The sequence below is a fragment of the Terrapene carolina genome, unplaced genomic scaffold, assembly GCF_002925995.2.
Source record: "Terrapene carolina triunguis isolate 2854851 unplaced genomic scaffold, T_m_triunguis-2.0 Scaffold193, whole genome shotgun sequence".
Taxonomy (NCBI): Eukaryota; Metazoa; Chordata; order Testudines; family Emydidae; genus Terrapene; species Terrapene triunguis.
The window spans coordinates 139,853-151,078 of NW_020664544.1; the positions used below are offsets into that span (position 1 = coordinate 139,853).

The 11,226-nt window shown below is 43.7% G+C and overlaps 1 protein-coding gene across 1 annotated transcript; it reads left to right on the plus strand.

Annotated features, from left to right (window-relative positions):
• The first annotated feature begins 1,500 nt into the window (after positions 1-1,500).
• SOST (sclerostin) lies at positions 1,501-8,055 on the plus strand. The gene is made up of 2 exons (XM_024224315.1): positions 1,501-1,780; positions 6,072-8,055. Exons 1-2 carry the CDS (start codon positions 1,561-1,563, stop codon positions 6,491-6,493), a joined length of 642 nt encoding a protein of 213 aa, XP_024080083.1. The 5' UTR covers positions 1,501-1,560; the 3' UTR covers positions 6,494-8,055.
• Positions 8,056-11,226: the final 3,171 nt, after the last annotated feature.

Genomic DNA, 11,226 nt, shown 5'->3' on the forward strand with positions numbered 1-11,226 from the left:
TTACAAGTCTCTGAGTGAGACTTGTAAAACTGCATAACTTTGGGTGAGAAAGAGACTAAAGAGATATTTCCACAATATATGGCAGGTGCCACTGAATCAGAAATGGACCATCATGTACCAGGGGCACATTGTTTAAAACCCATCCACCTTATTACCACGGTGAAACCTGACCTATAACGTACATATATGTGTGTGTGTGTGTGTGTGTGTGTGTCCTTTTCCAATTCATCTCCATTCTTTTCAGTGAGGTTACACCAGGGATGAATTTGTCCCAAATATTTGATGTATTAACTTCAGCAACACCTGTTTTCCTTATAGGGCTAGTAAGACTGTCAGAATGGAATTCACGTCCTAAGTGATGTGTCCTAAGTAGGTAGGGAGAGACAGACAGACCCACCTGTTTTGGCTGTTGAGTAGGTAGGACAAAAGGCAATGCAGTTGGATAATGGAGGTTGTTGTTGACACTCTGAACAACAATTTAAAGAGTGGAGTTCAGTTATACCCTTTGCATCTGCTATAAATGAAATAGTTTCATAAGGCTGAGTTGGTCCGGGAACAAATTCTGCAACAAACAGTGCAGTATGCAACACAATCAGGCTTCCACACCCAGATGCCCTCTTGAAGCAAACAGCTCTTTCTAAATGCTCCTGGTGCCTCATTACCGTAGCTAAGCACCTCTCAGACATTAACATATGTCTCCTTACAACACCCCATATGATAGGGAAGTATGATTGTCCGCAGCTTGCAGATGGAGAACTGAGGCATAGAGATGATGTGACTCACGTAACATCACACAAGAAATCTGTACCAGACCTGGGGTTTGAACACGGTTGTCCTGCGTCTCAGTCCTGTGCCTTAACCAGAAGATCATTCGTCATCTCTTATACGCAGAGCAACCATGGCTTTTAAACAACAGTTTACCCACACTCTTTTATCTAAAAGTCAGCAACCCTCTCATGGTGATAAGTGCCAGTAACAAAGGACAGTGTGTCTAAAAATGTGCAATCAACCCAAAGGCAAACGCAACAAGAGAGAAACATCCCATCAAGCTGTACAGTGTGTAGATTCTGGCTCCTTCTCCCTGATGTTTGTTTATTGTATAGCTTAAAAAATAGAAAAAGCACAGACAGACTATTCTAGGAGAAGTTATTAGGAAACCTTGTCTTAAAATGGTGGGAAAACCAGGAGCCAAAGAAACAAATATGGAAGGAGAAGCATTTTTTAATTGTGAAAATATTTGTTCGGCCTGGGATGAGCTGCAGACTGATGAGTCTCCCTGCAGATATGGCTATCAGTCGACACTGGTGCCTGGCAGAAGAATGAAGCAAGGGACAAGTTTTTAAGTGTGTGGATAAAAGTTGTAGAATGTTTTGGAGAAACCACCCCGCCTCCCCATGTCACAAAGACAGATCTGGGATGAATGAGTTGTCTGGCCCTTCCCACTTTGTGAAGTCATTGGCTGCTTGGTTCTAAGAGGGATTTAAAAAAGGAGAATAATTTGCCTTTGCCTGGGATTTGAGACTGTGAGAGTGCTGAAAGGTGAATCTCTGGGCTGCCACTATGCAGATCTCTTGGGCTGTGTGCTCTATCTGTGTCCTGATCCAAATTGCTGTACGCTCAGTAGAAGGGTGGCAAGTGTTTAAAAATGATGCCACAGAAATCATCCCTGAGCTCCCTGAAAATACAGAAACACCAGTGGAGCAGACTAACAGCAACAACAACACAATGAACCAGGCAAAACACGGGGGAAGACAGCCACAGCCGTCTCTGGATCCGAACGGTAAGAAAAATAAATGTTATATTACAGCCTCGGAACCTAACAACCTAACAACTTCCAGTGGGGTTTTCTGTTACCTTGCCTGAGCATATAGTGATGAACTAACACTGGATAAAGTGCTGTAGAGCTAATGCTGTAGTGATAACAAATTCAATCTCCTGTTTGCCCTTCCCAGTGTTTGCCATGTCGTTTCTTAAACAGAGACAAGTAGTAGTGGTTATTATCCATCAGGGAAATAAGATGTTATCTAGATCTAACAGTTTCACATCTACTTAATTATCTATTGGTACTTATGTGGCCCACTGCATAGTAGTATCTCAATGTCTGCTCTGTTACAGAAGTTATAGTGGCTTTTTTACAACTGCAGGTGGAGTTTAGCACTGTAAAATGATCAGAAATAAATCCATCTAAATAGCTAAGGAGCTATAATCAGAGCAGCTGCAATGTGGCGGTGTGCGACACTGAACTGGCCTGGGCAAAAGATATTTTTACCATAGCAGGACTGGCCAGTAATATTAGTGACTGACATGATTTACTGCTGTCCTGATGCTGTAAACACAGTGAGCAGGTATCCGGGGGAACCCGTCTTCCTTTGAGAACAGAACAGGGCAAGGGCTGGGGAAGGAGGTGATAATGAGAGCATTGTTAAATATTCTTAGAGGAACACTCCAATTATGGTTGTTAGCTCGGATGTATGATTGCGCTGAGCTGTGCTAGAGAAAGGTGCTGCTCTTAGTGTCTCATGGGCAGACTCCAGTAGGCGACATAAGCCTGTTATTAGCAGTTTAAAGCTTTCACAGAGGGAATCCACAACTGAATGTGATCAGTGGGAGGAGCATTTATTCTTCTGGGGGCTCTCTGTTCTGCAGAGCTGCAACTTGGACTGATACTTTAAATAGAACCAACAACATCAGGAGGCATCCCGAAAGAAACTCAGCATGGTACCAGGGCATTCGGCTAAAGATCCGACAGCACCAATGGCTCAGAAATGCAAGTGCTTGGGCTGGGGAAGAGGAAGAGAATGGTCAGGGGAGTTGCCACCAGCACTGCCAAGAAAAAAAGAGTTTAAAAGTGAATTCCATGCTGGCAAAAGGTGCCAGATTGATCCCTACAGACTGGAATGTGTTTAGTCCCAGAGCAGATGGAGGGCAGAATTCCCACACCCACTGTGTGATTAAGGGGAGATTAAAGGTGAGAAGGGAATTAAGTCTCCAGTCAGGGTCCATTCAGTCCCTGGCCTCTGTGCTGAGGCTATCAGGAAGAGAACTAAATCATGCTGTCTCTGAGGGTTCTCTAGGATGGTGGTATGTGCTGGTTTGGGAACTGGACTGAGACCCCCCAAACTTATCACAAACATGGGGCCAGAAAAATATTTGTAAAAACACATGCACCCCTTTTCTTTTTCTGAATGGGGTCAAATTCAAAGGTTTTAATAACATCCCAGCATCATGACAGGGCACAAATCCCTCCTCCCAGCCCCTCCCTGCCACAGTCCCATGGAATGCTCCTGCCCAGGCCCAGCATTGGCTGCCCTCCCTAGCAGCAGACCACGTAGCAGATCCAATATCTTCAAGGGAGGAATTTGTCTTGCTGTTGGGAAGAAAGTTTGACTTTTGGGAGTGTCTCTCACTACCTTAGAATTGTGCAGTCTGCCTCCCTGCCACCTATGGGAACACTTAAGACTCTGAGGGGGGATTTTTATTTCATGACCCCTCAAAGAGACTTGGGGTTCTCTCGAGGAATGCCATGCACTTGTATAGCTGCATTAGTGTCTTTAGTGGAGTAGGGTGGGGGTAGGTATCAGAGCCACAGTGCAATAGATGTTGTCCCTACCAGAAATGAGGCTACTTGAGACTAGCACCGATGTGGCATCATGTGGGATCAGCGTGCATGTAACACGGACGGATGTGTGTCGACAGAAGCAGCGACATGTCTGAGGCATGTGCCAAGGTGTCTAATATAGCAGTATGTATGTGCCCCACTGCTGAGCTGGCATAAAAGGCCAGAGTCCGAAACATTAAGACTACCCGAGTCAAAACTCAATTTCTTAAACGCTCAGGAAGTGTGTGAGTATAAAAGATCTGATTAACCTGTCTCACTAAATCATACAGGGTCTCAGTATCAGCATGTTAACCACAATACTAGACCAAAAATGTTTAATCTGGTAAATGCAGTCTTTAGAATTGCTAAAATATGAAGCTGCAAAATCTATATTTGCATGACTATAGCCCCCTCCCGACTACTCCTGTGTGTAAAGTTAAACTTGTGCAAAGTGTTTACAGGGTTGGGGCCTAAGTCTGAATGAATAGACATACAGTATATCCAGAAAGCAGATCTCTGCTGGGTTAAAAAAAATGCTGGTTCTGTAGCATAGGGGGAAATCCTTAAAAATTCACTGAGAGAAACATGAGTCTAAAAAACATTACACCACTAAAAAATTCAGAATTAAAGCTACTAGTCTCCTTTGGTGGCCTTAGCAGAGATGTGCCTTTTTCACAGCAAGGAGAATGGATGACAACTGCCTTCTCTTTGGTTTTCCACCTTTGTAGGTTTTTGTCACAATTAAATTCTTGTTTGTGCTCCATGTATTTCTTTTGCTTAGACGAGAGGAATAAAGTGTGTTCAGATAGATGAAGTTCAATACCTTATTTGCTAAACAGTCTTCACAATCAGTCTGCATACATTCCAAACATGTGTAGCTAAGCACATTGGTTGAACAAAGACAGAAAGAAACCCTCATGGACAGGGCTGGCTCCAGCATTTCTGCCGCCCCAAGCAAAAAAAAAAAAAAAAAAGCCGTGATCGGTGGCGGCAGTTCAGCGGCAGGTCCTTCGCTCCTAGAGGGAGTGAGGGACCTGCCGCCCCCGAATTGCCGCAGGTGCCGCCCCTCTCCCTTGGCCGCCCCAAGCACCTGCTTGTTAAGCTGGTGCCTGGAGCCGGCCCTGCTCATGGAGACAGTGGTCTTTCCTGTTCTGATGATAAATGCATCTGCAGCATCAATTATTTAACTGGAAAGTTCTTTGCCTATGAAAGGAGCTTTTCTAAATCCTTAGAGCGAAAATCTCATATTTTCTACTGTGTCCCTTGCCTCTGGCAATCTATTAAAGCACAAGCAAAAGCCTGGTAAGGTTTCTAATTTGGCAGAAGATGCCTCTGTCTGACTGAAGGCAATGACATGGATGATGTGGGATTAGAACAGAGAGTGGGAGGTCAGGAATGCCAAATGAGTGGTGAATTAATGGGTTTTCCAAGAGGTGGGAACTCCATCCTTAGTCACAGTTCCCATCTGCTAGTTTCCTTATTGTTCTTGTTATTAGTCATGTGACACCACAAGGGACTCTGGAGACCAGAACAAGGAGACCTGTAACATGTCTGATGCTGGTCAGAAACCTTTGCAAGGATCCATGGCCCTTTACAGAAAATAGAGGGGACAAAGTCAGCACTGGTTCACACCTGTGCAGGCCGGCTAAGTGAGGGTGGAGTGGCAGAAGTGCAGGCAGAATTTGGTTATAAGAATTTTGATTTTGATTTTCACCAAAACTTTGGACCAGGTTTTGCTCTTGCTTACTCCAGTTTAAATCCAAAGTGAGCAACTGAGATCAATGGAGTTAAACTAATATAAATGAGAGAAGGTTTTTAGCCCACAGGTGGCTTGAAGGGGCAGAATCTGAGTCTGTTGGTCCTCTATTGCCCTCCTGCAGCTCACCCCCAGTGACTCCAGTGGTGTTATTCCAGAATCACACAGGTGGAAATGAGCAAAATTTAACCCTTAAACATCTTTATTTCTGCCCAGAGAGGTCAATGCTGTTCTGATTCCTGCCTCAACTTCCTGCACATCCTCTTTGCTTCCCTTTTAGCTCACGTGTTTTCCCATGCAGCACCTGATATGCCTTTTTCCTACGTGGCCCTGCAGGTTTTAATCTCTTGTTTATACAACACTGAGCCGCAATCTCCCCTGTAGTACTGGGGTGTTTGGATGCAGGGTTTGGTGCAGAGCCAGCTCTTATTGTTCAATTTCTGAATGATAGAGAAACAGATGCTTCTTTATGCCAATACCAGCCTCTCTCCTGCCTGGTGTGCAGCTTCCTGGGTAGGAGAGAACTTTACCTGACATTTCCAGGTGATGCTCGATCGACTCTAACCATCTCCTCGGGGGCTTTATTAGTACAATTTTGGATAAAAATGTGCTGGTTTAAAGGTCCTGGAGCTGGATTTCAGCTGCAACATGAGGCTAGAAGCACGGTGAACATGAAGGGATGGAGATGCCTGTAACGAGTTTGTTTTTTCTTTGCAGATGCCTCAGATTTCAGCTGCAGAGAGCTGCGCTACACACGGTATGTCATTGATGGGCCCTGCCGCAGCTTCAAGCCCATAAAGGAGCTGGTCTGCTCAGGCCAGTGTTTCCCCTCCCACCTCCTCCCTAACTCTATTGGCAGAGGAAAGTGGTGGCGCCAGAATGCCCTGGATTACCGCTGCATTCCCGCGCACGCTCGCACTCAGCGCATCCAGCTGGCCTGCCCCCAGGAAGAGACTCGGACTTACAAAATCCGAGCTGTCACCGCATGTAAATGCAAGCGCTACACTCGCTACCACAACCAGTCTGAGCTGAAGGACTTCGGGAAGGAAACCATCAGGCCTCAGAAAAACAAGAAGCCTCGTCTCTCCAGAGCAAGGGGCAGCAAATCCAACCAGCCTGAACTAGAAAATGCCTATTAGAAGGTCCCTTCTGAGAGGTACCGCCCAACAGCTCTGGATATTTTGCATTTCATCAAATGGCAGAGACAGACAGGCCACAGAGTAAGGTTCTGAATGCAGTGGAATCCCATTCCTCCTGCAACGCTAGGACAAGGGCTCGCATAGTCAAAACTATCAGATTCTAACAGCTGTGGTCTGATGAAAGAGAGAAATTGAGCTGGTGGGAGCAGCACCTAAATTCAATCTGAAAGGAGAGTTAGCCTGGGAATTTGCATGGGGTTTTGTGGTGTGCACACTGAGGAAGGCAGAGGAAGCAAAGGTATTATGGTGACTGTTCCATATATTACACTTTGCAAGAGGTCATTATCCTTACTTTGTCCGAACAGAGCCTTGAAAGCGCTCTCAAAACCACTTCAGGCAGGACAAGAACAAGAGTAGGGAAACAACAGGAGAAGAGTCAGCAAGCTTTGACTGAGTTTTAGGAAGTAGCAATAGCAGACTAAGGAAATTCAAATGTTTTAGTGAAAGAGAATAAAGTCCTGCCAGATTTCTGCATGCCCAAGTAATTTCCTTAAATGAGGAGAAACATGAGTCAAACATGAAATTTGTGATCCCAAAGTGCAAGTATAAATGTGAATCTGAGCCATTCCATATCTTTACTCTTATAGTACAAGACTCAACAGATTTAAGGTTGAGATTTGACACCATCAGAAATGACTTTGGGATATTGCTCAGTTGCTGGAGAATGAGGCAGATGGCCACATGGAGGCCCCTCCCAAACCCCATAACTCTATGATGTTCATCTTTTAAACAGATATATGGAGGGCCAAACATATTTTTCCTAGAGTTTTTCAAACTACTTCTAACACAGCTGAGTAATTTACAGTGAGGGCCAATAGGAAGGATACAAAGTATTTGCCTTACTCCTCCAAAAGCAAATTAACTTTAGCATCAGAGCTGAGATGTCAGCTTCTTATGTTCTCTGTTCTGCAAAGTTTGGATCATCTGACCATATGTTCTGTTTTGCTGGACTGGGCATGGCAGGTTCTGAGGGTAAGGTGCTGGTTCCATATTAGCGTGAGCCTATGCTAATTTGAAAACCAGTGAACTCCTTCGGAGAAGTCTTGGCTATGTGCAGTTCAGTTTGACAATGTCTTTCCTTTTAAATAGCTTCACACCATTCATACATGTGTTTGTGTTTTTACATTAAAGGGTATTATTGGAAAGTTAATATTCAAATGCTGTACATATGCTTTAGGACTGCAAACCGTAGTATCACATAATACAAAATTTGGATGGAAAATAATTCCTTGCTGTTCTTATTTTCTGTGTACAGTTGACGTAAAAATCTTCTAAGATGTGAGTTTAAAACTTTGGTAGATTTTGCAACTATTTTAAGTGGAACCAGAATCTAAATGTGAAAGCTATTGTTTCAAAGAGTAAGTTACATATTTATTTTCTCATGTAAATTATTTATGCAAAGTTTTTTCTTGTAGAGAATGAGAAGTAATACTGCTTGCAAAATGTTAGTCTGTTATTTCAGATTTTAAATATATTGTTAATAAAGTAGTGACAATGAGTAATTACAGGAAAGACTTGTGTTAATTTTTAAGTCACAGTGCAAAGAAAGCCTGATGCAAAGCTACTGGGATCTGGTTCTCATAGCTGCAGTGAAGTCCATTACGAACAATCAGTTCAACATACCCCGCAATCTAAGAAGCAAATTCTTCAGTTCCCAAGAGTGTCAAAGCCTATGTGTGCTCCCTTTAGTGCAGCACAGTTCTCTATCATTGTAGTCCTCAGTCAGCTCCCTCTAACAATTCACAGCACAGAACAGGGTCTGGCTCCAGCCAGTGAACCACACTTCTCTGCCCTAGAGCATCAAGGTCTTGAATCTAGTTTCACACATTATGACCTAGGTCACTACAGAAATGCAGGCCTTGAGCTGCTGTCTCCAGTACACCATACATCTCGTGGAGAAGCACAACCTGGGCAGTGAAGCAGTTCAGTGGTGTTTCAATCTACTTTAATTCTCTTCCTCCTCAGGGAAGGAAAGGCTCTGCAGAATTGAACCGTCCTCCATCTGGATGGTGCCTCCTGGCTCAAACATTCACCAGCTGATAGAGCCACCAAAAAAACAGTAAGGCCATGAGCTTTCAAGTTGTTCCAAACTCTCTCATTGTGAAAATGGGGAAATCCCTTTGCTTAAATAACCAAGCAGCAATTGGCTTTCCAATATTTCTGGATACGGTGTACTCGCGTCTGCCCTCACTTCTGCACGTCAGCCGCGCTTAAAGAATATGGGAGTTGCTGCTTGCATCCATGTAACTGAAGGCCTAGAGTACATCCGATTTGCATGTCCATTCACTGTGAATTTCAATGTAGTAGATAGTGCTGGGCAGGACTAGAGCAACCAGCTGGTAAGGCAGCCCTTCACAGTAACCCGTGAATACTGCTCCTTATTGCTAATTCAAAGCCTCGGTGTGGAAACTGGACACAGATTTTGCTGGATACTTGAGCCAAATTTTTCAAAAGTGATCTTTGATTTTAGGTCCCTCATTTGTTGCGTGTCCATCATGAGACCCTTCGGGCCTAATTTTATGAAGGGATGAGCACCCACAATTGCTACTGAAATCAGTGGGAGCTTGCAGGTGTTAAGCACTTATGAAGATCAGACCCACGGTGTCTCAAGCTGGGCACCCAAACACTGAGGCATCCAAAAGTAGTGGACATTTAAAAAAAATGTTTGCCCTGCCAGTCTGTTGCAAAGAGACTTGCCTCCCAGGGTCTGCGTGATAGTTCTTCTGAAACATCGTATCTAATTCAAACCCAGAAGATGCATCTTCAAAGTACGGGACCAAACAAAAGCTGAAACAAAATAGAAGCTAGTGCCTGGACTAGCCTCTTCACTGTCTGTGTTCCGAACTTTCTTCTCCTTTCATAAAACCTTCCGCCTTGAGCTCTTTAGCTAGGATGCCTCCAGGGCTTTCTGCAGCTGAGCTGTTGTCCAGTGTATTGTAACTGTGTCTCCGGTCACATTTTTTTGTCAAGTCCGGTGTACATTTATGGAACTGGCATCTGTCATGTTACCAGGACAGGGGGTAGGACCTGGCACCGTTTTTGTGAACAGCTGGGAAAAGATGAAACTGGAGACCTTTACAGAGATGCTTCTGATGCAGATTCCTGTGACAAACTCTCCCCCCTCCCCAACCTTACCTGGTGAGCTGCTTGCAGGGGACCCCTCCTGCCATTGCTCTTATATTTCTTCATTCTGCTGCTTAAGCAAGAGATTAGGATATAATTCTTATATCTGTCCTACTCCTCTGGAACAGGAAGGAGGATTTATGGAGGCTTCCTATCCTAACAGAGTCCCCCACTATGCCAGGGTTTGGCCAGATCAGGATAAGCCCAGCAGTGCAAAGGGGCACACTAAGTAAAAAGAGCCCCTTCCCCCCCCCCACTCATGGATTTGGGGTTTGTCTTGGGTTGGAAGAATTGCTTGTTGTAGAGCAGGAGTACATTTCAGTTCTCGTCTCATGTCACTATCTAATGACCTCCTCTTATTGCCAAAAGCAAGAGCATTGCTAAACTCTGAATACAGGCGTGAAAGGTCAAACTCAACAGTAAAAAAGATCTATTTTCTTTCTTTTATTTAAATTGCTGAAGCACTGCTTTGCACGAGAAACCTGAATAGCTACATGACATTTGATTGCACCCTCATTCCCATTTTCTTCCCTTTCTTGCATTACCTATTGCTTCACAACTATAAACTCCTTGGGGCAAGGACTGTGTTTTCAGATATGTTTGCACAGCACCGAGTACAATGGGCCCTGATCCTGATTGGGGCTTCTGGGTGTTGCTGTAATACAAATATTAAATGATATCTCCTTACGAGGGCAAGCTCATCAGGAGGGTGTGTGTGCAGGAGAGAACTACCACAGTGAAGGGTCTTGAGAAAAAGACTTAAATGTTCTAATTCACAGAAACATCATTGCCACTAAAAATCCCAACTCAGGCAGCAGTTACCCTTCAGGGAAGTTAGTCCTGAGACTTTGTACTTTCCCCATTTTTTTCCTTGTGTGGAAATAATGATCCACAGCAGCGAGGAAGCAAAGGGAATTCTCCCACACACCAACACTGGAAAGTCCTGGATTCCTCTTTTCTGCCTTACATTCATTTATTATTATTGCTATTTTATTTCTTGCACTGATAAAAGTAAGATTTTTCCAGTAACTATTGTACAGTGAAAGAAGAACATTCACACAGCACAAACATTCTGCTGGCAGTACCAGGAGTCTTGCATGATTCACCTTTTTAAAATTGTCCTCTTTAGTACATAGTTTCTACCCAGCCTAGTGGGCTCAGTGTTCATAAATTCTGCAAACCAGGTTGCAAAACTCATGAAGTGCAGAAGAAACAAACATGCATTTTGTTTTTAGCAATATGATGTCAACTTATAATTAGCTTGTTGCACTCAAAGTAGTACAGTATAGAGGAATCTAGAACAACTTTTCTATGGTAAACATGCTCAGGAGGCTTAAATTAACATAGAATATATTTATATGTAGTTTGAATTTAAATAGAGTATATTGCACAGTTGTAACCTGAAATTTGAAAAAACTGAGGCTCTCCTTAATAGGCAAGTAATGCATCCTACTTTAAAACTAAACCACAGTTTAAAATAAGGTTGGCCCATGTTGCTGTCCTCACAGCATATACAGCCTTCTGATGTTACCCAGGTACACAGTGCACAG